The sequence below is a fragment of the Podarcis filfolensis genome (assembly GCF_964270895.1).
Source record: "Podarcis filfolensis genome assembly, chromosome: 17".
NCBI classification, from domain to species: Eukaryota; Metazoa; Chordata; class Lepidosauria; order Squamata; family Lacertidae; genus Podarcis; species Podarcis filfolensis.
In genome coordinates this window covers 16,297,407-16,324,284 of record NC_139621.1, presented here as the reverse complement: position 1 = coordinate 16,324,284, position 26,878 = coordinate 16,297,407, and the positions used below count along the sequence as shown (strand labels likewise).

The 26,878-nt window shown below is 43.9% G+C and overlaps 1 protein-coding gene and 1 long non-coding RNA gene across 5 annotated transcripts in view; one reads left to right on the top strand and one right to left on the bottom strand.

Annotated features, from left to right (window-relative positions):
- CCDC171 (coiled-coil domain containing 171) overlaps window positions 1-26,878 on the top strand; it is a 203,550-nt gene that overhangs the window by 111,105 nt on the left and 65,567 nt on the right. For all 4 annotated transcript variants that reach the window (XM_083592876.1, XM_083592874.1, XM_083592875.1 and 1 more), the window contains 2 exons: window positions 4,210-4,355; window positions 7,644-7,698. In XM_083592876.1, coding sequence (XP_083449002.1) covers window positions 4,210-4,355; window positions 7,644-7,698 — 201 coding nt within the window. The remainder of the gene's footprint in view (window positions 1-4,209; window positions 4,356-7,643; window positions 7,699-26,878) is intronic.
- On the bottom strand, window positions 13,033-26,169 carry LOC310753106. The gene is made up of 2 exons (XR_014543187.1): window positions 25,904-26,169; window positions 13,033-13,485 (listed from the first exon to the last, which is right to left on the bottom strand). It is a non-coding gene; the product is annotated as an uncharacterized lncRNA (long non-coding RNA).

Genomic DNA, 26,878 nt, shown 5'->3' with positions numbered 1-26,878 from the left:
ATGCAAACCCTTCTGAACTGGTTTTCATGAAATACTAAACCATGGTTTGGTGTTACATGAGTGAGCCTAAGGCTCACGCGTTCCCTATGGTTTGTGCTTGTTCTCCAAACCAGAATTGCAAACCACAGTTTGATCGTGGTTTGCAGTTCATGTTGGGAGGGCAAGTAACCAACAGAGCTTGCCAGTTAGGATGTAACGGCCAGCTTTTTTTTTGGCTGTAAATAGGAAATAACTCGGTGTAGTTTTAATTCCGTTGAGTAAGTGTTTCTAGGCGGAAAAGCGGGTAAATTATTTTGTTAGGAAAAGTGGAAGAAGAGAAATGGTCTAGCCTCTTTTTATTTTGCCAGCGTATAAAGTTGCGCCCTGTTGCCTGCGAACTGAATGCTTGAAACGATGACTTAGCTGCACTCATTAATTCATTGTGTTTGCCTGTGTGCCAATATCACATATAGTTCACACTGTGATGCTAAATGGAAGTAGCACCTTCTTTGCCTTGCTTACTGAGTGCGATGTCAGAACATTTAAAGCACACATGAAGCCCACTTAAACAGGTTGGTTTAAAACATATTTAATCTCAAATGGATTGCACCCTATGGTGCAGTTCTGTATATTATATGTTTTTATTATTGGCAAGCAACTCTGAAGCCCGGCTGAAGTAAAAAGCAGGGTATAATTATTATTATTTTTAAAAAACAAATAGTTGCAGTCTAGAGAAGCCTGTGTCTATCTTCTGCAGGCAGAAGGAGGTTTTTAGTCTACTGCTACCCACCAACAGTGAGGGACACGGGTGGTGCTGTGGGTTAAACCACAGAGCCTAGGACTTGCCAATCAGAAGTTCTGCGGTTCGAATCCCCGCGACGGGGTGAGCTCCCATTGCTCAGTCCCTGCTCCTGCCAACCTAGCAGTTCGAAAGCACGTCCAAGTGCAAGTAGATAAATAGGTACCGCTCCGGCGGGAAGGTAAACGGCATTTCCATGCGCTGCTTTGTTTTGCCAGAAGTGGCTTAGTCATGATGGCCACATGACGCGGAAGCTGTATGCCGGCTCCCTTGGCCAATAAAGCGAGATGAGTGCCGCAACCCCAGAGTCGGCCACGACTGGACCTAATGGTCAGGGGTCTCTTTACCCTTTACTTTTTACCCACCAACAGCAGTCCCCTCTCAATCATGCCCATAGCTAGCTGCAACTTTTCATGGGCAAAAGACCTCTAGAAGAAGAAGAAGAAGAAGAAGAAGAAGAAGAAGAAGAAGAAGAAGAAGAAGAAGAATGAAGGCCTACCTAACGCCATCAATGTTGTAAGAATATCTAAGCCTCTCAGTGTGGAATCTCAACATTAAAAAGACATTAAGGGAGTGATGGTCTAAAGTTAAACTCTGAAGTCCCCGCCACCCATTGCCCTGCACTTGGGTGTAGGAAGGCAAAAGACCTTCATGCAAGGAATAGCACATTCTGTATAAGAATAAAATAGAGTTAAGTTCAGATTTATAATGTACAGAATGTGTCTTGTTTTGTAGTCTCATATTTCTGTCGGAGAAATATTTGGTGCTGTTTGTTTTTCTTAAAAAAGAAAAAAAGGACTATTATTCTTCCTGCAGTATCAAAAAGGCTTTTGAAGCAATGAATTTATCTTCCATATGATTTTTAAAAAAAAAAAAAAAAGGGAAAGGGGAAATTCTTGAGTAATGCAATCTCCCTCCCACCAACCCTTCTAAATTCGATCAACTGAATTTTGCATGGATGTGGCATGCCCATTTGATAAAGAAAGTATACGTGGCAATAGGCACATTCATCCTAGAACACTGTTGTTACAAGATAACTATATTTTCTCCTTCAGCTGTATTGTCACTGTCTTGCAGACTTCAAATGTACATTTTGCAATTAAATGCTAGTTAAAATGCAGTACAGTGGTACCTCGGGTTAAGTACTTAATTCGTTCCGGAGGTCTTAACCTGAATCTGTTCTTAACCTGAAGCACCACTTTAGCTAATGGGGCCTCCTGCTGCCGTTGCACCACCGGAGCACGATTTCTGTTCTCATCCTGAAGCAAAGTTCTTAACCCAAGGTAATATTTCTGGGTTAGCGGAGTCTGTAACCTGAAGCGTATGTAACCTGAAGCTTATGTAACCCGAGGTACCACTGTAATAGGAACTGGACTCCCCACCCCAATTTCTTATTTCTTCTCGGCATTCATTCTCTGAGTCACTCCCAAGAGGAACATCTGTATCTGAAGATCTTTGAGACCCTCTTGTCAATCATCCTATGTATAACCATTTCAGAGCACTGGTACCTGAAGAGAAATAATCTCTGAGCAATTCTTGGGTTCACGAGCCCTGTTTCCAATATGTATGTGATGGTTATTGTTTTCATGAATTTGCAGAATCCTCCCAAGGTGTGTGCCCACGTCTTTCAAAAGCAACCTTAGAAGTGGCCCTCTGCTTCCCAGGTGTTTGATATAATCTGAGGTTGCCCTGCAGAGGTCCTTTGGGCTTCCGTTCCACAGTTGAGTTTCCATTGACATAGGCTAAGTTTGCTTGCTCAGCCTTCCTGGAAATCAATACCCCAAATTCTTCTACTGCTTGATCTTTCAAATCCTCAGATGGAAGATGTTAAGAATAGATGTAAAGCGTTATGCAGATTTTAAAATTCCTGGCTCCATTTTGAAGGTTATAACTTTTTAATTTGTCAAAGTAGCATATAGGAATTTAGTCCTGCTACAGTACAGCTAAGTCCTTTTGCAATAAGCATTACAGCCGAAAGGTAAACTCTTATAAAAAGGCGTATTTTTAGAATTAGATTTTTGTGTAAGAAACTCTAAATACAGACAAAAATAAACAAAATGCAGAGACTACAAAAAATCTAATATAGCCCTGGCATATCTCTAGGCTCTACAAATTGTAATATCTTTCAACAATAGGGAAGGTTAGATTAAAAGAAGAGCTTGAGCTGTGAATTGAAAATTGGGCTTAGCAAATCCAGAATCCTTTGAAAACGTTACCTTACAGCAAACAGAATAAAGGCCTTGATTGTAGTTTGCATGCAGGTTGCCTAATTGTTCGTCCTTTGGGGAATTGTGTGCATGAATGTATCAATCTAAACTAATTTTCTACTTGAAGCATTTTATGTTAGAGAGTAGATCCTGGGGAAGCCTTCAAGGGATGGAAACTGCAGTAAAATGTGAAAATCAGAAAAGCCATATGACTCAGTTACAGAATGTTTGTGTGTTATACAGTGGTACCTCGGGTTAAATACTTAATTTGTTCCGGAGGTCCGTTCTTAACCTGAAACTGTTCTTAACCTGAAGCACCACTTTAGCTAATGGGGCCTCCTGCTGCCGCTGCGCCACCGGAGCACGATTTCTGTTCTCATCCTGAAGCCAAGTTCTTAACCTGAAGCACTATTTCTGGGTTAGCAGAGTCTGTAACCTGAAGCGTATGTAACCTGAGGTACCACTGTAATTGTCAGAATGGTATTGTAACAAATTGAGGGACTACAGAGTGGGTGGTTCTCTCTCCCTCTATATATATATATATATAGTGTGTGTGTGTGTGTGTGAGAGAGAGAGAGAGAGAGAGAGAGAGCGCGAGAGAGAGAGATCTACAGGGTGGCCAGCTTGAACAAAATATTGTGGGGAGGTAAGCCCCGCCCCTTATAATTGATCACATGATGCACCGAACTCACACCATTTGAACGGCAGTGCCCATCAACTGCGAGGGGGGCCCTCAAATATTTTATTGGGGGGGGCGAAGACCTCTCGACCTCTAGGAGTTGGCTCCTATGTATATTTATGTCATCTGTTTCATCTATATTTCTATTCCTTTCCCTCCTGAGTAGCAGTTTTCCATTAAAACGCTTCCATAAATTCAGATGCTTTGGGGTTTCTCTTTTTAAAATATACTTTAAATTGCACGGGTAACCCTTCATCTGAAATACCGTAAGGAAAGCATAAAATAACTTTTAAAAAAATCTATATAGCACCTGTAGTATCTGCGATTGTGGCAGGTGGGAGTGTTCTTGTGTGCTGCCGTAATGCAGTTAAATTTTTCAACGCGCTGGATGTTGTAAGAAGGGTAAATAGATACTATTTTTATTAGAAAATAGCCTCAATCTATTTCACAGTCAGTCTGTATTCCTCTTTGTTTAATAGCCTATGGCATAAATTGAAGTTAATTATCGGAGCTGACAAGTAACTCTGCTTTCTGTCTGCTCCCAGAGTCTCTCCGAGGCAAAGATGGAGCTGAGAAGAAAAGATCAATCTCTGCGTCAGCTCAATAGACATCTTACCCAGCTGGAGCAGGACAAGCGTCGGCTGGAGGAGAGCATACGCGATGCAGAGAGTGCCCTCCGCATGGCAGCAAAGTGAGCACTGGGGCCTTGGGGAGATCACTTGAAACAGACAAAAGATCAATTCTTACTTTCATGCAAAGGGTTTTAGCCTTGGATAATGCAGCGCTGGAAAACAAAAGTACAGCTGCCTGTCTTTGAAATTTAGCAAAAGATCCTCTTGAAGGAAGAAAAGTTAGTTCAACATACTAATGGCCCATTTCAATCATTGCGGAGCCCAAGGATGGGTGTGATTTTAGGACAAGTGGTGATGCCCCCCCCTCTCTTTCCCGTTGCACAGCGCTCGAGCCACCGTCGCTGGTTAGCAGACTTGAATTCAGCAAGCGGTCCTGGCGAAAGAGCAAAGGGCTTGATATGAAAAGCCGGCGTAGGGCGATACGTGGCTGACTAGAGCGAGGCGTATATTGCATCTGCACGAATGAAGATCAGAATACTTGCACGTGTTGGTCTATAAAACTCTGTGGCAACACATAAGCACGAACATTGGCCATGCTTTGTGTCAGCTGATGGTTGCCATTTGCAAAGACCTGTGCGCTGGCAAATCTGGATTTCTCTCTCCCTTCAGATCTTCTCAGGACCATCCTTCCTCCATTTTAGCTCTGATGTCTTGGCTTCTTCTTAAACAGCCGCCCGCCGCCACAAGGATCTCCCAACCCTCAGCTCTACTCTGACTTCCGCCTGCTTCCTTTAGCAGCTGACGCTACTTCTGTCGGGTCCAGGCTCAACCTCAGCCTCTTCTGAGCCTCTTCTTCTGTCACCTCAGTGACAGTTCCTCTGTGTCACCTCACAGTCTTCCCCCTGCAGGCAGTGCTGTGCATTTATTGTCTTCAGTCAGAACCCTCTTAACTCAGGGTGATCGAACACACGTCTCGAAACCCACAGGCAGCCCTCAATGCCTTTTTTCAGCAGCCTTCGGCAACATTTGACCCATCAATTCAGCCTTTGAGGAAGTTGCATTCCCAAAGCCGACAAAGCAGAGGTGGAGAAAGGTGAGGGCGGTGCAGGCGGTCTGCCCTGGGTGTCATCCCTGAGGGGGGGTGACATCACCGCAGGTGGCACCCCCCCTGGGACGCTTGCTGCCGCCGTACCCCCATGGGACGTCCCCCGCCGGCAGCGCACCCCCGCTGGCAGTCAGCCCCACCCCCACAGGCCACGCTGGGTGCCGGAGCAGCTAGCTTCGCCTCTGCGGCTAAATGAGGCGCTGGTCTTTGGGAAGGAGGCGTGAGGGCTCCAGCCATGTTCTAGAGTCCTCCCTCCTCCTTCCCAAAGCCTAGTTAGTTATTTCCCAACTTTGGGAAGGAGGCGGGGGGAGGGCTCTAGGACCCTGCCAGAGCCTTGTGCCTCCTTCCCAAAGTCCGACGCTTCGCTTAGCTGGCTTTGGGAAGGCAACGCAAGGCTGGGGTTGGGGTCAAAGGTTGGCTTTGTTCCCCTCCTGCATGCAACGAGGCAGTGTGTGGCCCACAGGTCCCGTGGCGAAGTACTCTTGTGGCCCACTTGGTATGAAAAGTTTGAACTGCCCTGACCTAACAAATCGCAAAGTTCACTCTGAAAATCCCACAGACATATCATTGGACTACAGTCATACCTCAGGTTGAATGTGCTTTGGGATGAGCGTGTTCAAGTTGCGCTCCACGGCAACCCAGAAGTAACAGAGCGTGTTACTTCCAGGTTTTGGCGCTGGTGCATGTGCAGATGCTCAAAATGATGTCATGCGCATGCGCAGAAGTGGCGAAAAGCGACGCGTGTGTGTGCAGACGTGCCATCGCTGGTTATGTTTGCTTCTAGATGCGAACGGGGCTCCGGAACGGATCCCGTTCACATCTAGAGGTACCACCGTATAACAAAGGGCCGAAAAGGGCAGAAATAACCTACCACAGCTTACGCTTTCTGATCAAATTGACCTATATGAAAGAATCCACATAATTTCGCAGTTGTCATGATGGAAACCCTCACAAAACGTACATTAACTGCATCAGCCTAGCTGTTTCGTTTCAGACATTCAACCCCTTTCTCCCAGGCTTCAAAAGTAAACTTATCAGTCTGTTCTATTACTGCTACTACAACAACAATTTTAATTTATTACCTGCCAAAGGATTGGTTATAGCAATTAAAAATACAACATTATTACGAAATTACAAAGAATGTCATCACAAACAATGAAGACTAACATTGCCATCTCACCACAACCCACGGTCACGAAAGTGACAAACTAAATGGCTTGGAAATTTCAACTTTCTTGACACACCTGAATTGGAGCTAGCTAGGCATGAGATGACATTAGGAATATATTATTCCATTCTGCCCAAGGAGGGTATTCTGAGTTTGATTGCTTTTCTCTCAGTATGGTAAAACTAGGAAGTTTGGCAGGACACAACAGTATGTGAAGCCAGGCTTCTCATTCTCCACTGGAAAATGAGGAGGGAGATCTTTGCAGGGAAGATAAGGCAAGCAGGGGCATTTTCCACATACCCACCACTGTCACCTCAAAACTCTGCCCTAATTAGGGTGTAAAGAAGGGAAATGTGGTGGTAGCATTCAAAGGATAAGCGTTGTGTTGGCCATTGCACACCTGAATGCAAGGCCAATTTTGGCAGGTGTTCTTAGTAAGGAAGTCATTCTGTTTAGAATGGAACTTTTGACCTAAATAGTGATGAAACTGTAACAGTCAGGAAAAAATCTGCATGTACATGTTCTTTTATAAGAACTGTTTGGTTTGTAAATACTGAACTGAATAACTCAACAGCTAACCAGATTGTTAACGGAATTGAAGACATACTCCTTTACGCTGTTGAAACCCAAGAGGAATATATTTAGGATATGCCCTATTCCCAACATTTCTAGGTACACTAGGATCCGGATGATCCTCAGCCACAAGCATTAAATTCTGAATTTGAGGAAACATCCATAGCAACTCATTAGCAAATACTAGACAGACTCAGAGGCTATCCAATGCTGTCCAGTATGGAATTGTAGGTGGAGCTGTTATCGGCCCCCACAGTGGAAATTTGTAAAGACTTGCTCTCTTGTAAGACTTGTAAAGACTCAATCTGCTTTCTACAGGAAACACCATATGCTTCACCTTCAGTCTGCTGAAGAAAAAGAAGAGAAAGTGTTGCCTGTGGCAGTCTCTTTATAGCCTACCTAAGCCAAGAATTTTATACTTGCATCAGAGTTATCCAAGGACAGCAAATCTTGAGGCTGTTGACAAAGCTAACAAATAATGGATGTGACATTAATTGTGACTGTAAACATGCTAGCCAGTGTCTGTTACGAGTTGTTTTTTTTCTTTCTTTCCTTCAACAGAGACAAAGAATTAATCACTGGCCATATGAAATCAGTAGAAGCCAACCTTCAGAATGTGAGTAACTTGCTTGACTCACTCCCTGACCCCCAACCCCAGTCACGTTTCTATCTCAGTAACAGTATTTTTGAATTACTTTTTTATTTTATTTTCTGTACCAAAAGAAACACTGTTATTGGAATGACCACATTCTAAAAACAATGTCATGATAAAATGTGACCACGTCTAATTATTTCCAAGTCCCGGCTTTGATCAATGCCGCTTACCCTGGGCAAGATGATGCGTTAAAACAAGGGTCAGCAAACCTTTTCAGCAGGGGGCCGGTCTACTGTCCCTCAGACCTTGTGTGGGGCCGGACTATATGTCGCCATGATTATGACCCACTTTTTTTTGCAAAAACCCATATTGGGACTAATCCCAACATTGCCCAAATGTGACTTTTGGGGGGGGGGGTGTTCCCTCATACACCCACGCTTCTTACTTTGCGTTTTACGTGTTGAAAGTTATTATTTCTCTCGTAAGGCGGGGGGGGGGGGCCCTGAGGTAAGTGTGCCATTCCTGTCAGCCCTGGAGAGCATGTGCGCATGCGTGAGTGAAGGGAAAAGCCATTGGCCACGCTAAGTCAGGCCGCTCAAGCAAAAAGTTCTTTTCCCCACGTGAGGGAAGACAAGGTGGCGGTGGCTATTTGCCTTTCCATGCACCGTGTAGCTAATGAACGGCCTCCCCAGCAGAGCGCAGAACTGTTTTGGAGTGCAGCCTCCCAGGCGCTCCCCGCTTGCTCTGGCGGGGAACACTGCCGTCACAGACACAGGCAGCCGTCGCTCCCGAGGCGCCTCCGAGCCTCTGCCTCCGCAGCTGCTTTTCCTGAGGTCAGTCGCCGGCAGCTCCATGGTGGAAATCCAAACTGTGGCTCCTTTCCCCTCTTCCCCACCCCCCCCGGAAGAAAAGGTTGCTGTGCGCGTGGCGGACGGAGAAGGGGCTTGGCTCGAGCAGCTGCCCGCCTCACTTTTGACCCCCAACACTGGCTGAGTTGCAGAAACCATTGTGCGCGCACGCTATGCCGGCTGCCTAGATTCCTGGACCGTCTGCGGGCCGGATCTAGAAGGCAGTTGGGCCTAATCCGGCCCACCCACGGGCCTCAGTTTGCCGACCCATTCTTTAAAACAACAACAACACATTTATTTGTGCTGTCCAACTCATGGCACAGCTCATCTGACACCATACTAAGGGATACAAATAGGTGGTTTCAGGCCAAGTCGCACAGCTAAACCTCTTCTTCTCTTGCGCTCTTTGCCATCGCCAAACCCATCAGGAATGCCATGCCACAACAACACATTTTCCCAACTGTGCAAGATTGAAAACGCCTGAACTCTTTCCCCTTCAACCTTGATATGAGGAGACTGTGAGCAACTTCAAAGTTCCCAGACCACAGCCACTCAGATGTTGCTCCTTTGTGGTTGAATGGTCCTCAGCAACATGCATCAAATACAGCTTTCCCCCTAAGGTGAACTTGGACCATGGGGGCAATTCACTAGAGGAAAAACTGCTCCTTGGGGGAGCTATACCTAATGTACACCTGTCTGTACTAAAGCAATAGATCATAAGCTCAATGTTAACTTTTCCTAGGGATTAGAGGAGTTAACTTCTTTGATCTATAATGTTGTTGATTTCTGGATTGTGTTTTCTGTGTTTTGGGGTTCTACTTTAAATTACTTATCAGAGCACACAGCATCCGGGATGTGGGTTCTTTTATGAAATAGATAAAATAAATATTATATTGGTGGTTGCTTTCTTGTGAGCAGTCTGGAAAATCAGGCCAGAAAGGTAACTGCTACTCTAAAATATTAATGCGTACTATGCTTTTTCACTGCTTCTTCTTCTTCTTTTTTTATAACTAACAGCAGGAGAGCATAGCCGCAAAAATTTAGAAAGATAAGAGTTTGCTCTAAGACCTTCCATTGTGGAAAAAGGCCTGCAGTTGCAGTAACAGAATGAGACTTAGGAAAAATCACTGGTGCTAAATAGATTACTTTTTATCATGTTTTGATGGTCTCATTTGTAATATACACAGGAAAGGGAAATGTTATATAGTTACTTATCTACTTGGCTCGGAGGTTGCATAACCCATACCCTCCAACGTTTCTGCAATGAAATTAGGGACGTCCTATTCCCTAATCATCATCATAATTTTATTCTTTATACCCCGCCCATCTGACTGGGTTGCTCCAGCTACTCTTGGTAGCTTCCGACATATATAAAAACATAAACACTGAACATTAAAAAAGCTTCCCTATACAGGGCTGCCTTCAGATGTCTTCTAAAGGTGGTATAGTTAGCTATCTCCTTGGTTCAGAGGTTGCATGACTCCATACCCTCCAAAGAAAATAGGGACATCCTACCATACCCACCAACATTTCTCCGATGAAATTAGGGACATCCTAAGGAAAAGCGGGACATTCTGGGATCAAATCAGAAACCAGGACGGCTTCAGAAATCCAGGACTATCCCTGGAAAATAGGGACACTTGGAGCAGTACTTATTACAGGAGCGGGGACCTTCAGCATGTTCACACATCTTGTCCCACAAGGGGGTCCAGTTTGGCCTGTGAAGCCATTTTCCTGCAACCAGGCTCACCCTCCCATCAGCTGACGTCACCGGGCTTGAGAATTTGTAGAACCCCAAAGCATTTAAATAAATTTGGAGGTTCAGCTAGCCAAATCCCCGCACTGTCAGGAATTCCCAAGTCTTTGTGGTTTTCCCACTTGCACCAAACTATTCCTGCTTACCCCTTCCATCCATTTTATATATACCACTGTCCTTGCTACTGATTTCCTAAAACGAGCACAGGCTTTCCTCGTTGTACTTAAGTCAATTCAAAATATTTTACCACCCAGGTCTTCCCAAGATCTACTTACCTTTCAAGTCTCCTTTTGTTCTCTCCTGTTCCAAGAAGTTTCCTTTTGACGCAACAGTCAACTTGGAAAACCTTACCTTCCTAGATAAAGTGTGTTCCAGACTATTCCATGGCAGCTTCTGCCTCTTCGCTTTCCCTTTACAGTTCACAAAAGCTGGAATTGTGGGCTTCAGATACGCATTCTTCATGGTTGTTATATATATATATATATATAGTCATGCAACTCAATCTCATACATTTTTACTTAGAAGTATGTCCCACTCGGATCAGCGGGGCTACTTCCAAGTAAGTCTGCAACAGATGAGAAGATTAGAGTTAAATTGCTGTTCAGTACATAACAAATTTGATAGAGGATGGAGAGAGACCAGATAGCTATCTGGTGAACTAGTTCAGAGTTGATCAGTACAGATATGATTTAGTACCGTATCTTCGTGGTTTTATGGTCTGTAGCAAACTGTTTCATTTCAGTTCTCAGTGTCCACATAATTTTAAGTACCTAGTGCATCATTTAAAGAGGACCATGTCATCCTTCCAAATTCACGTCCCTGCAGTATATACCGTATTTTTCTGTGTATAAGACTAGGTTTCCCCCCTAGAAAATAATGTCTAAAATTAGGGGGTGTCTTCTACACGGATACATCTCCCCCCATTTCTTCAATCTGAGTCCCCAAAAGTAGGGGGCATCTTATACATGGGGGTGTCTTATAGACAGAAAAATACAGTACAGTATGTGCTAAATACAGTATGTGCTAAATACAATTTAGCCAGAAGGCAGCAGAGGTTTAGTTTTAATTTTCCTAGATGGGCTCCCTTCCCAGTGGTTGATGAGTACCACCTGCCCCTATACTTCCCTCTACAGAAGGTGCAGAAACTGCCTTCTTGACTGTTGGATCCACTGTTGGCCTCTGTCAGCCTGTCTTCATATGCAGGGGAAGTCCCTAACTCACTGAGGGTTTGAGACCCATCAGCTCCCCTCGCCTGGTCTAGCCAACCAGTTGAAGTATGCTGTCGTATGACGACAGCTTCTAAGAGCCACAGGTGAGAGCACGGTGCAGTGGGGGGACCAAGGTGGATGAACTACCCAGAAGGATCACATCATGTGTGTGTCCCCCCCCCCCCCACTAAAAAAGGTAAAGGACCCCTGACATTTAAGTCCAGTCGTGAACGACTCTAGGGTTCCGGTGCTCATCTTGCTTTACTGGCTGAGACAGCCAACGTTTGTCCACAGATAGTTTTTCCTGGTCAAGTGGCCAGCATCACTAAGCTGCTTATGGCGAAACCAGAGCAGTGCACGGAAACGCCGTTTATCTTCCCGCTGGAGCAGTACCTATTTAGGTTGGCAGGAGCTGGGACTGGGCAACGGGAGCTCACTTCGTCGCGGGGATTCGAACCGCCGACCTTCTGATCGGCAAGCCCAAGAGGCTCGGTGGTTTAGACCACAGGGCCACCCGAGTGCCCCCCCACTACCCCTCCCCAAACTCCCAGACAGATAGACACCTGAGTACGCATTCTCGCATTAGTTTTGACACACTTTTCTAGAGAGGTATTATATTCCTCTTATTCAGAGAAGTAACTGTGGGTTTGAGTTTGCTTTAAAATGAATGCTACAAGGACCTGCAACATAACCTGAGCCCAGGCGGAACTGGCCTGAAAGCACAGGCATTGGTTCCATTTGTCTGCCAGCAGCGTCAGCTGTCATTGGAACAGTTAGGGGAGCGAGCACATTCCCCTTGGCATCGTCTCCTGACACTTGCTCCTCCTATCCAGGTGTTCAAAGCCACATCTGCAAGTCATGCCCCCCCAATCGTATCCCTGTTACTTGCCCCATAGCCCTGCGCACATCTGCAAAGAAGTTGTGGAAACGAGGGGCTTTTTCTAAGAGCATAAGCCTCCTATGGGTCTTAGAACCCTTATCTCACAAGGTTCCAAACCATGCAAGGACCCTACATGGAGAGAAGGCATGGTGTTTCGGGCCTTCCCCGCCCCACATGTGAGCAGTGGTAGGCTGGGCTACTGGGATAGGGCAGAGGGTGCAGGATAAGCAGTTGGTGTCCTGATCTGCCCCCTCGCACAATTCTAACCATGGAAGCCTTGCATGGGGCTGCCGCCAATGCGTATACTCTCACAAGCAGGATCTTGTGAGAAGAGCCTTGGACCGAGTTGTGCCTTCACCAGCAAATCCCAGTATCACCTTCAGGAGAGCTGCTTCCCGTCTTGAGAATCATAGTTTTAACAGCACATCATTGGAAGAGCCAAATAACTGGCTTTGCTGGATCAGCCCAGGACTTGAGTCTCCTTCAGACGTCAGCCAGAGACGTCCGGAAGCTCGCAATCCAGCCGTGGCGGTGGTGGCCAGCCCCTGTTTATAGTCTAGCATTGTTCATCTGTATTGCCTGAGAACATTGCTCCAAATTTGGCCACATCCTCAGAAGGGTTACTTGAGTGTGCTATGTTTACAGAGGAGACTCCAGGACTCCTACTAGTGCAACTGCTTTTTTAATATTCATATTGTGCCAGCAATGTACTTGGATTTGTGCTGAACCTTGAAGCAATCCCAAGGACTTGAATTATTTGGAGATTTAGATTAAAACGATGTTTGAGTAATAGATTTTTCTGGTGCATTTAGATTTTTCAGTAAAAAGGCCAGGGGACCCTCGTTTTTTGAATGGGCCCTACAGATACTTATTTGCTTTCTGCTTGCTTTGTGCAGGAGTCTGACGATGTTATGAAATATCTCTCCTTTCTGTGTGTTCCATATTTTGGAAAGTTGCGAATCACAAATATGGAATGCAAGGCTCAGGTGTACTTGACAGGATAGTGACAGGACTCTGAGGTGGCTGTTGCATGCATTGTACCTATTCTTGGCTTTTGTCGATCAACCTTGTACCTGCCACAGGTGAAACGGACCAGTAGACACACACACAAGAAATCTACAAGGAAACGAAATATTTTTAAGAGTTTCAGAAGCACCCATTTGTTGCTGTTGCTTTAAAAAAGAGGGCTCCTTAAAACACAATTTGGAACACTTTGATCTCAGTTAGGATCATGGCATGTTTATATTTCAATAAGTACTCTTTCCTCCTTCTGGAAGAAACATGGGCTATGAATTTTGAAAAAAAGACTATATATATATACACACACTGTAAATTAGCATTGCTTTTGAATAATTCCTCTTAGTGTTAGTGCATTTATTTTGCAAATGCCTCAATCAGCCTTTTTGTTGTTGTTTTTTGTTTGGCTCTCCTAATAACCTGGCTTCCTTGATCCGTGTTCCTAAAGATCAGTTGTGCAGGACATACAGGTGTTGGCACAGCTGGCTTGCTGATGACATCTCTGTCCATATAGCTGTCTAGTGTGCCATCATTCATATTGCTCACTGTCATTCTGACCTAGCCAAGCTAAAAATGGTACTCCAGTTCAAGAGGGATTTAAAAACCTTGACAAACTAAAGATAAGACATTGCAGAATGTCATATCCATGTGTTAAACTGTTTTCAGCTTAGACATATCTAAGTAACTAATGCCAGAGCCCGTCTGTCTTCATTTTTTTTTTTTTGGAAAGTATGAAGTGTAAGTGTGTGTGTGTGTGTGTGTGTGTGTGTGTGTGTGTGCCTTGCCTTAAGTAAGGAAACATCCTTGCATGGAGTACTGTGAAATTAGTTCATGCGTTAGCCGTTATTTTATCCAGACATGGGTTCACTTCCAGCCCAAGGTCAATGAAATCTGTTCATAAGGGACATATTCTTGTGCACATCCCACAAATACAGAATAGCTTTGGCATTGTACTTAGTGTTTGCTTAAAAGGGCCTGGATCAAATTAATCTCTCATCCAACTGAGCTTGGGTTTGATGTTTCTATTTTATTTTTTAAAATGCTAGACTTTCCCCCCTCCCAGAAATGTGTTTCATGAAATTATAGAATCATATAGCTAGAAGGGGCCATGAGGATCAAATTGTCCAATCCCCTGCAATGTAGGAATATTTTGCCCAATCTGGGGCTCGAACCCACAGCCATGAGATTAAGAGTCTCACGCTCTACTGACTGAGCTATGTATTTTGCTGAACTTTCTTTTGTTAAAATAGAAGACAATTTCCCTTTTTCATTTCAGCCGAGACATGTATCCTTTAAAAAATCTGTTGGTTTTTATTGCTTGTTTAAGAATATATAGGGTTTGGATGAGTAGTCCATTGAAAACCAGGGGGCTTGCTTCTAAGTAGACATGCATAAGATTGTCCTGGAGATGTGTGTTTGAGACTATACTGTAGAATGCAAGCAGGGAACTGATCTAAGATGATCCGGATCATCCCATCCCTTGTGGCAGTAACCTCCAAGTATCGAATTAATTCTGTACCTTACATCAAATCGCTTAAGGATTAATTTGCCACCGTCTGCGAGCAAACATGAAAAAGGTTGCTCATGACAAAAGCACTCCCTTGATGTAAGGCGCAGTTCAGCAAAATAAGCAGGTGAATTAATCTTAAAACATACGGTTGAAGTAGCAGGGAAGGACCTAGTCACAAGGACTAATAGCCAATTTTTATCTATGGGAAGAATTCCTACCTAACGCCAAATGGTTTGAGGCTTTGCATAAAATTTGGGTCCAACACCCTAGTCGTTAGTTGGTTCAATTCCTAAAGAGAATTCACCACATAATATTTTAGAATCCTGTGAAGTGTAGTTTAAGGTTACTGGGAATTGTAGAGGTATGAAGGGTAAATGAGAGTTCCCAGGAATTTTTGTGGGGGGAGAGAGACGTGACTGTTAAAGTGGTATAAATGTGCTTTAAATGTATGCTGTGGATGTGACCTAAAAACCTCTCACTTAGATGCCAGGAAATTGGGAATTACATTCACATGTGGTGGGGGTGTAAATATGTACAATTTTTCTGGCAAAGGGTGTTTAAGGAGATAACAGAAATACCTGGGTTAAAGCTGACCGAAAGTCCAGAGGTAGCATTGTTACTGATTTACGATGGGGTGGAAGGTTCGCAGGCTATGAAGGACTTGCTCACAATTTTTTTTTGACAGCTTCCCGAGTTACAATAGCTAGGAAGTGGAAGGGGCAAGCAGAATATAAAATGGAAGAATGGTATAAAGAGGTGTGGGATATTGCTAGTAATGATAAATTAACATGTTGCCATTAAGGTAAGACAGGGAATACGCAGGAGAAATGATTTTGAGGGGATATGGAAGGTGTTCGTAGAATTTGTACTGTTAAAGCGGAAAGGGGTCAAACCATCGCAAGGGATGTTGAAATTTTGGGAGGTTGGATAGTTGCAATGGAATGGTCTTGGTGGTGGGGTCACATTTTTATTCTTATTTATTTATGATGATTACTTTGTCAAAATAATAAAGGGGGGGGGCTCATTTAATTCAGCAGGGTCCACACTCTGTTGGAGCAGTTTCAGAAACAGGGGGCCACTCACCCTCCACCCGTTTATGCAACTTCCTCCAATGGGCTGCATTGCCGCAGCTGGAGACTGCATTAATAATAATAATAATAATAATAATAATAATAATAATAAATGTATTTAAACTCTGTCTTTTGGAATACTAAATCCAATGTTCTCGCAGTGAGGGAACCGCCAGAAGGCCCCTGGCGCTGGACTTCAGCAATGGGGGTGGAGATGCTCCTTCAGATATACAGAACCAAGGTTGTCTAGGGCTTTCAAGGTCAGCACCAACACTTTGAATTGTGCTCGGAAACGTACTGGGAGCCAATGCAGATCTTTCAGGACCGGTGTTATATGGTCTCGGCGGCCACTCCCAGTCACCAGTCTAACTGCCACATTCTGGATTAATTGCAGTTTCCGAGTCACCTTCAAAGGTAGCCCCACGTAGAGCCCATTGCAGTAGTCCAAGCGGGAGATAACTAGAGCATGCACCACTCTGGCAAGACAGTCTGCGGGCAGGGAGGGTCTCAGCCTGCGTACCAGATGGAACTGGTAGACAGCTGCCCTGGACGCAGAGTTAACCTGCGCCTCCATGGACAGCTGTGAGTCCAAAATGACTCCCAGGCTGCACACCTGGTCCTTCAGGGGCACAATTACCCCACTCAGGACCAGGGTGTCCTCCACACCCACCCGCCTCCTGTCCCCCAAGAACAGTACTTCTTTCTTGTCAGGATTCAACCTCAATCTGCTAGCCTCCATCCAAACCTCCTCTGCTCCTCCCTTTTCAATCCCCACCTGGTTCTGGGGAACAGTGGTGCAGGAGAGGGTGGGGAAGCACCTGACCCTTCACTTGCCTGACCTGCTTCTCCTCCTCCTCTTCCGATCCATCCTGTGCTCTGCCCTTCTGAAACCTCACCTGTCTCTGATTCTTGCCTCCTGGCTGGTATAGGTCCCCACAGACCACTGGCTGCCTCTCCCAAGTTAGACTCCAGGCTCTTTCCACCCTATGCACGTTCATCAGACCCTGACACATCAGCGCCTTATTTGAATGGGATGAAAAGCAGAAATTGAGCTGGGTGTCACCTGCATATCGGGGACACCTTGCCCCAAACCTCCGGATGACTTCACTCAGCAGTAAGCATGGAGGACAAAATAGAACCCTGAGAGGACCCCATAGCGTAGGTGCTGGGGAACCGGGCAGCGATCACTCAGACCATTTCTTAAATCGGCCCTCCAAGAACCGGAAGCAATTATGGTCGCAGTACTTTGAAGAGCTGCCTGTAGGTGGTAGATTCAGGAAATCTTTAACGGGTGTCAGAAGCTGGAGGGGCTAAAAGGAAAAGAAAGGGCATCATCCAATAAAACACTATATGTCTTGAGAAGATTTCCATATTTTGTCAACCCTTAAGTGATATATGTCAACTTGGTTAATAATGTGCCCTAGACACGAGTGATTAAAAAAAAAAAAACCCTACTATGAGAGATGTCTGTTTAGAACCACTTTGAAGACACACATGAAGCACATGAGAAATTGCAACAACTGCATGTTATTGTTCTTCTGAAGGACGTGAAGCACGACTTTTGCAATATACCTCAAGCATTGCTTTCAGGATCCGTCTCAGTAACAGAGTTTGCAAAGAACGGTGAGCTCTCAACTCTCTTCTCCCCACCCCGCCCCATCCTTTAGTATAGCTGTTTTAAACTGCATTCCTCTGAACTCCAGGGTTCCTCAGATTCCTATCAGGGGTTCCTCAAGGAGAAGGTCATTGCTTGCAAACGAGCTTCCTGGAAGACAGTGTATCTTACCCTGAAACATGTAGCTGCAGGGGAGTATTGAATGTGTTCTTGCTATCATGCTCTTGTAGTTTGTTCAGGGCATGAATCAGGCCCCATGTGCCTGGGGCATGACATAAATATCCAGATTAACCTTAATTCTTTGCTTCCATCATTTGATTTCGCTCTCTCTCCTTGCCCTCCAAGTTAAAGACGTTAATATTCCATTGATGGCTTTGGAGTCGCTATTTCTGCCTCGGCTCTTGATTTGTGAAAATGGGTGGGATGATGGCGATACCCTTCAAATGGTTGTTGGGAGGCTGAAGCAAAGCCCTAGGACTTGGCGGTGCTGCTGTTCTTTTTCATTTTTGTCCCACTTACCAACAAGCAGCTCTGGGCAGTATACACAGGGGCCCAACATTGTGGGGGGTTGTGTGCCATCACACGCATGATGACTGTCGCATCAGGGGAAGCTGGCTGGGCCACCTCCTGATGCAACGTTTGTGTGCCAGGCCACACTGGTCGGCCTGGGTCAACATCCCACCAGGCTGTGCTGCGTTGGGGTGGTATCCTGCCTCCTCTGCCCCCTCAAGATTGGGGTGGGGGGCCTGGGCTCCATCCCAGTGAATATTGGGGAAGCTGTAGAGGCCTCAGTTCCATAGAGCTGGCGCTCCTTGCTGTATATACACCTCTTTTCCACACCTCACCCTTTTTATCCTCACCGTAACCCTGTGAAAGTCATTTCGGCTGAAAGATAGTAACCAAAGATCATGGCTGAGTGACCGTGTTAGCCCAGATATCTTGGATTCAAGTCCGTCGCTTTATATTAAGCCACTCTACTAAGCCTCCCTCAACAGTTCGCTTTCAGAAGCCATCATACTAAACCAGATTTTTATTTTTTTTTTTTTTAAATAATATTTATTAAAATTTTTCAAAAATACAAAAAATATCACTTTACGGGACTCCCCCCTTCCCCCACCCCTACCATATTCCCCTTTCATATTGTTGGCCAGACAAGTTCCCCATTCAAATTGAAACTTAATTTGTTTTACCCTTAATAATAATAAAAAAAAAGAAAAAAACCCAGTGTTCTTTCCCCAAGACCCACCCCATGTCATTCCACAATTTCCATTTTTTAATAAAAGAAGCACCCCAGATAATAGAAACAGAAAAGGTAGAAAATAAAAAAAAAATATAATGAATAATAGACCAATTCAGCAAAAAATAACAAAGTTGGCAAGCCTTTGGAGTTTTAGTTCTCCCCCCCCTGTCTCCGGTTTAATTTCCCCCTGACCATCAACCCCTAGTGTCTGCCTGGAATTCTTAAGGCCATAAATCACAACTTTTCCCCAACTCCTTGCTGGCTTTTTCTTTTTAAAATTAAAAATAAATTTTTTGAAAATCAAAATTATTATTATTATCATTATTTTTCAAAACTTTAACTTCAGTCTTTAATAAAACTGTAATAGAACTCCCTCCATTGTTCTTTCCAGGTTGTAGTCTAATTTCCCTTTGTTCCGCTGCTAAAACGTTGTAATTCGAAAGTTTGGTAAGTCTGCAGGGATGGTTGTTATTCAGGGGCAAAACCTTACGTTCAGTCCCTTCCTTTCTTCAATAGAAAAATCTATTGTCTCCTTTAAAAAAACAAAAAAGAAAACACCCTGAAGACGAGATGTTATTTCCGTTTTGCAGCTTTCCCAGAAGATAACCAGTCCTGTAAAGTTCCATTGGTGTTTTTCCACTTTCCCAATCCTTGTAATGTCCCGAAGCTCCTCAAGGGGGATTGTTGTGACTTTGTTTCCTCTAATCCAAAAGTCAATTTGTTATCCATATTCGCCATTTTGTATCCAAATTTTAACAAGTTGTAGCAAATTGTATCAAATTTAACCAGCCAAGTTCTCATAATAAAATCCACTCCGCTTTTCGACTTTGACAGCTATTTTGACAGCTGTCAAAATCTCCGACTCCTTTCACCAGGCTCTCTCTTCAGTCGCCCCGGTTCCCAGGGGGGGGGGTTGCGTTTCCCTTCTCCAGTTCCTCCTCCAGCACAGTTCTTGTAGTTCCCCATCGTGAAATTTTGGATTTTTATCAGCAATGCAAGCCTTTTTGGGTCTTGGTTTCCCCGTCCTTGTTTTGGAAAGTTTACAATAGGGAGGGGACTGACTTCCTTTTTGGATCCCCCCCGCTCGTATCCAATTCGAAAAAAAAAATTTTTTTTCCTCCTTTTGAACCCGGTTTCCAAATTTACTCACGGGTTGTTGTTGAAAAGTCCGAATTTTCAATGGAAGAAGTCAGCGCTCTCCGCCGGATGGCATGCGGCTTCGCTCAGCAGGGGAAGCAGAAAACTCAAGGCACCACGCTTCTCCCCGGCACCCGATCCGTAGCCTTTAAAAAGGCTCCTTCACGAGTCGGGAGGGCGCTAACGGTGCAAGCCGAGTCTCCATGTCCACGGCCTCCGTGGCCGTGGTTTCTAAGGGTCCCCGCATCGCCGGTGCGGTAGAACCCAGCCCCTGCCGAGCAGACTCCCTCCGGAGCTCGGAGGGAGTCCGCCATTCGGCGATGGCGCCAACCCGGAAGTCCCCATACTAAACCAGATTTTTAAACTGTTGTAACTGCCTGATGGTGAATTTGGTATAACTAATGAACGTTCGACCATAGAGAGCTGAACCATAAAGAAGGCTGATCGCCGAAGAATTGATGCTTTTGAATTATGGTGCTGGAGGAGACTCTTGAGAGTCCCATGGACTGCAAGAAGATCAAACCTATCCATTCTGAAGGAAATCAGCCCTGAGTGCTCACTGGAAGGACAGATCCTGAAGCTGAGGCTCCAATACTTTGGCCACCTCATGAGAGGAGAAGACTCCTTGGAAAAGACCCTGATGTTAGGAAAAATGGAGGTCACAAGGAGAAGGGGACGACAGAGGATGAGATGGTTGGACAGTGTTCTCGAAGCTACCAACATGAGTCTGATCAAACTGCGGGAGGCAGTGGAAGACAGGAGTGCCTGGCGTGCTCTTGTCCATGGGGTCACGAAGAGTCGGACACGACTAAATGACTAAACAACAACAAACTGCCTGATGGTGAATTTGGTATAATTAATGAATGCTCGATCAACGCAATGTTGGTTTAGACAGCCTCAACTAATTGCTCCACTATTAGTTCTTCTTTGAAGGAGGAAAGGAGTTACTGCAAAATAGTACTCAGTTCCCCTCCACCCCCGCCACGCATCCAACAAAGGATATTTATTTCCTCCACAAATGAGTGCATATGGGTAGATGTCTGTTTCATCTCCAAAATATGCATCTTGTTTGTATCAAAAAGTTATATTTAGCTGTCCAAAATATATTAATATTTCTTAAAAGCAAATGCCCAGTTGCTGTCAATAGTCTACGAGGGGGTTTAGGCCCATGGGGAGATTTGAATGTTTGACAAAGTGCTGTGGGTGTCACCCGCTCTGGCTATTTCTCTTCCCAGCCCCACAGATCAGCCCCCAGGCAGAGAAACAGAGAGAAAGCATGCACCTATGAGCTCTTTTTTTGCTTTCCCAAGGGATCCAAATAAAAGTTGTATCCAGTAGAATCAGTCTGCGTCCTGGAAAAAACACACAGAGCTGAAAGAGGAAGTGAGAAAGAACGCCAATCTTCCGACGTCCTCCTTCAGCTCCTATGTACTTTTCAATGGAGGAAAAAGTTGCCACCCTCGCTGCCTCATGACAAAAGGGGCAGCGATTATTAAAACAGGGGGAGGGGGAGGAGAGGGGAGCCTGAGGTTTTGTGAGTGCCGGGAGAACATCTGCCCACAGGCCACCTCATTGGCAACTCCCAGTCTACTGACTAGAATGTTTGATTCGTATTATTCGGTATTAATTGTCAATAGACTTGTCCAATCTCCTATTGGATCGCTTCATCCAAGCCGTTCGTTGCTAAGAACAACAACAAATAGGTGGCGGTTCAGCTGACAGAGCAAGATGGGACAATGGTCCTCGCCTCTGTAGGCTGAGTTTTTAAAACACAGACCCACTTATGTTACAGGCAAGAGTGCCAACATGGCCACTTGACAGTGGGTGCCCAGGGCCGTGGGTGCCATGCAGCGTGTGTGGCCCTGGCGCCGAAATTTGTGGGTGCCCGGCCCCTTCATGGGGAGCTTTGTGGGTGCTCAGGCACCCAGGGCCCCAGGGGGTTGGCACTTATGGTTACAGGTACTGTATGGTTACTGTTCCCCTATGGTAGCTTCTCATGCCATTCCACTAATATCTGTATCCCATGCCAACTTGACCTGCTCCCCTGGGTTAGTTTGGGATTCATGGGGGGATTTTAAATGAGTTTCCTGTTTAGCAATTTCCCCTGCCAAAATCTGAAGCTGTGTGTGTGTGTGTGTGTGTGTAAGCTTTAAAAACTGTCCTGGGAATTCAGCTTGGAGAACACTTCTTTCCGCCAATACAATGGTACCTCTGGTTAAGAACTTAATTTGTTCTGGAGGTCTGTTCTTAACCTGAAACTGTTCTTAACCTGAGGTACCAACCGCCGCACAATTTCTGTTCTCATCCTGAAACAAAGTTCTTAACCTGAAGCACTATTTCTGGGTTAGTGGAGTCTGTAACCTGAAGCGTCTGTAACCCGAGGTACCACTGTATATAAATGTGAAAATAAAAAGATCTCCAGTAATTATATTAAAGCATCAGCATTATGATGATGATGATGATGATGATGATGATGATGCTCTATACCCGGAGGTCTCAGGGCGGTTCACAGAACAAAATCAAAATATAAAACCACAAAAATATAATCAAAATAAATACAACAACCCAATAACACCCCCCCAAAAAACCCTCCACATTTTAAAAGGGCATAGGATGCCAATCAAATCAACCAAAGGCCTTATTAAAAAGGAACGTTTTTTTGCCTGGCACCTAAAGGTGCTCCTCACAGCTACAGCAGACTCTCCAACAAAATCTCTCCCCTTTTTGTGTTTGTATAAATCACGTGGCAATTGTCCCTGCACACAATATCTAATAGATATTTTTCATTGCAAACTATCCTTTTAACATCTTTTTAATTCCCGTCCCACGTCACCCTTGAGAGCTTCTTTGTCTTGTTCCCTCGGAGAACGAACGCCCTTTCGCTTCCAGAATGTAGGTGCAAGTAAACATTCAGTGGGGCTTCATTTTCGACTTTAATCCGGAACAAATTTAAAGTCCCCTTTATCCAGGGTGGGCCCAATAAGTTTGGAAGAAGAGGGGAGGGGAGATTTACATCAGGAACAAGGGGAATGCTGCAGCTGTTGCTGGCACCATGGCGGACGATGCTTTCCTTCATTTGGGTAGAGCATCAGCACAGTATCGGCTTGAGCCTTTCCGTTGCATCCTTCTTTATTTTAGCCTCCATCAGACAAACAGCTTTTCAGTGACCTGAAGCCCGCATGACATAGGCCATCATTGCCCACGGCACCCATATCCTGCAGAGCATTTGATCCCAAAGGATTTTCAGAATGGATGTCCTTTTCAGTTCTTAAACTAGTTATCGTCTGTCCACAGCCTAAAGGACTTGCTTGCACCTAGTTTTGTGGTAAAGTGGCATCTCAGCCCTGTGAGGAAACGTTGACAGTTTATTCACAGCCGAGGGCAAATATTACTGTAGGTAAAACTGTATTAGGTGACGTAATGGGACTGATTCCGGGGTGTTAGTGTAACCCAGAAAGCTCCCTTCTCTCTGCTGTGCTAGCCTCTGAACCCAAATTAGTCCAGATTGGAACTGGGCGAGAGTTAAATTGATAGGGCCATTCTTTTTAAATAAATACTGTTTTTATTTATTTTCATGGTGCAGAAGATAAATTTGGAGAAAACGATTGTTACAACAGTACACAACAAGTAACTTGTCCATAGCTGTCAACTTACAGATTTGAAAATAAGGGACCAGCAGCCAAAATAAAGGATCAGCAATTACTTTGATAAAATACGTATTTTGTTGCATGCAAATGGCTTTAGATACCTATTAGGTCCATAAATTACCATATAGCATATATTCAACACAAAAAAGCAACAATTTGTTGTTGACAAAGGACAGCTGAAGATAGAAAGGGCCCCATTACCTTCAGTAGCTTATTTAAGGGACATCATCAATAAGGGACAGCAGCGGGAATGGCGCTAGGATAAGGGACTGTCCCGCCAAATGAGGGACACTTGACAGATATGCTTGTCCTGATAAAATTACAGACTTTTATCATGCGATCAGGCCATTCTTGATCCGGAAACATTATGCAAGCAAAGCATTTCTGTTCCCCTCATTTCATAAAGGTTTTGTGAGCTTTTAATACATGCCACTTACAACTATCAGACACAGACACACAAAAGCTAAGCATTCTTGGGTTTTATGTATACTGTGAATGGGGGGGGGGATGCCGCCATTTCCATCAAAAGTAATTAAAAACAGTGGAGTGTGTGCTTGGGGCTTATGGTGTCCAGAGGTTTATATCTAAGGAATGATCTCATTCCTTTCTGATGATGAGCTACTATTACAGTGGTTGCATTTTAAAGATATGCATGGTTTTGTTTGTTTTTTTGCCTTATTGTCCGGCTTATGTTATATACCCTGGTGGCAAAGAACAAAACCAGACAGGGATGGGGTTAAAGAACCAACTGATGTTGGAGTTATGCCTACATAGTGTATATATTGTTTTCCTCTCGCTCTCTTTCCTTCCCCGCCCCTCCCCGTGCTCTCTCCCCTTCCCTCTCGCCTCAGTATTAGCAATCTGCTTTGGTACTTTGACATCAGGGATTTCCCTGGTGGATTTTGTCACAGAAAAAAGAGAATCATCAATATCGCAGTTAAACTTGACTTTCAAAGCTAATAGTATCTCATTTGGGGGCTCAAATTTAATAAATTTTCTTTGATTCTGGGTGCGTTTTTAAACATCAAACAATGAATTGGCCAGGGTGCAGTAAAATATTTAGATCTATTGACTATGGTTCAGAAGGGTAGAAGGCAAAAAAAAAAAACCACTGGTGGGTTTGATGTTGATAAATTCTTAGTACCTTAATCCACATTAATGTTTTCTTTTATCTGTGTGCATATTGGCTACAATGAGAAACGGGAACGTTAGCATATATGAACCAGAACAAATCCAGTGAAATGTGTATTATTAGAGGTATGGTGAAAACAACGTGTTTGTATTAAGGTTAACATCTGAACAAAATTACACATGCTGACAGAATACCCCCCGAGACCATGTTTGTTCCACTGGGCTCTCCATCCTGAACCCAGAACAGTATGAGCAGAAAGGAGGATGCATGAAGGACCTATGCTGTTATAAAAATTGCATTATAGTGCATAAGTTTGGCAGCCACAGGTATTGACAGGAATTCTTTAGGTCAGCCTGGGAACTGTAAAGCTCCCTATTCCCTTAGACTAAAGCGCAGAATGTATGCGTGTGTATCCTATAAATCTGTAAAATCTCACCTAACATTTGTACATCGTACGGACAGCATGCATGTATATTTATTTATTTATGCATGCATTTGGCTATTCTTAAAAATAGGATTACTTGTAGAAGGAAGTATCACATAGAATTTGAAGTGCCCACATTGGCTTTCATAATGGTATTATTTTTATGTAAGGTATCCTAGGTCATTAGTATTGGGTATGTTAATTAGATCCATAATTAGTATTTATTTGTCATATGTGGTGCTACCTGATTTTTTTTTCCTTTTCCAATTTTAAGATTAAGTACTTAGCATCATTTGCTGCTCCTGGGAATAATTTTTATTTGAAAGATATATATTAGCACATTAGTATTGGAGTACAGGATGATGCAATCCAGTTGAGCTACTGGATATCATTATTATTATTATTATTATTATTATTATTATTATTATTATCATTATTATTTTCAGAACAAGGCAGAATATTACTTGTTTAAAAGTGTTACCGTTGACCCCTTGTAGAAGAAAAGAAGGAATAGCTTTATGTTGTATGTAAAGATCTTTTGCTTTTAATGAATGAAAAGATCCTATGCACATTTGCTCAGAGGTTCTCCCCATTGTGCAGTCTTTTTTTGAGTTAGGTGGGTAGATAATAGCTATTGTTTTTCTCGATTACCAAGACAGTTGAAAAGAACAAGGAAAATAAAACATCACAAACGGCGAACAAGTGAGACAGATAGAAAAGTTATTATTTCGGTATTTCTTACCTCACTTTACAGACAATGGGCACTAGATATTGAGCAAGTTACTAGAGTAGGTTCCCATCACCGTAAAAGATCTGACCAAAGATTGCCAGTTGGTTGTGCAGTTTCAAAGTGACCACTTTTGTGTATTATGAAGCAATACAACTGCAAAGAAAAATCATTGTTTGTTCAATGACCGCTGTCTATGTTCTGATGTCACAATGCGTCCTAGGAATCAGCCTAGGTGAGCCCTGGGCACATGCGTTCCTCAGTCCTCTTTCCTCCTCCTATCAGGCTGCAAATAATTTATTATTATTATTATTATTATTATTATTATTATTATTATTATTTGAATGGCTGCAGCTTATTGTTTCATCCAAACCTGACCATTGTGACTAACCTTGACCTTGTTTGTTTAAAGCAAGCCAACTTTGAACCCTTGAGTTTTGAAGCAAATGTGCTACAGTTTGGATTAATCTGGGGTTGCCATGTTTCCTCCCCCCACAAGGCGCTATTTTTGCCAGTTAAATCCTGGACATGTCCGGGGAATTCCGGACATAATAGCAACCCTAATTAATCACGACTATGGCTAATCAAATATGGAAGGAGAAACCACGCTGGAGGAATTTGGAAGTTTTCACTTTCATTTTCGCTTACCTGCCTTGGAATGTGAGTCAGGATTCAGCATATTCAGCATATAGAGCAGTAGTAATAATCGTGTTGAGGATTGTTGTTTGTTTGGATATTAATATAAACACAAGCATGGGAACTGGTGATTCTCTCCCCCCCCCCCACCCGATTTTGTACTTTTTCCTTTTACCGAACACATAATGAACGAAGGGATTTCTTACCTTGACAGAAGGTGGCAGTACAATACCAACTGCATGAGGTTGTATTTATCTACATATGTATGGAAATATCTCATTTACAGCGCTGAGCGGTTTGTTGTTGTTTCTTTAAACTCTGCCTTTTGGAATACTAAATCCAAACTACTTGGAC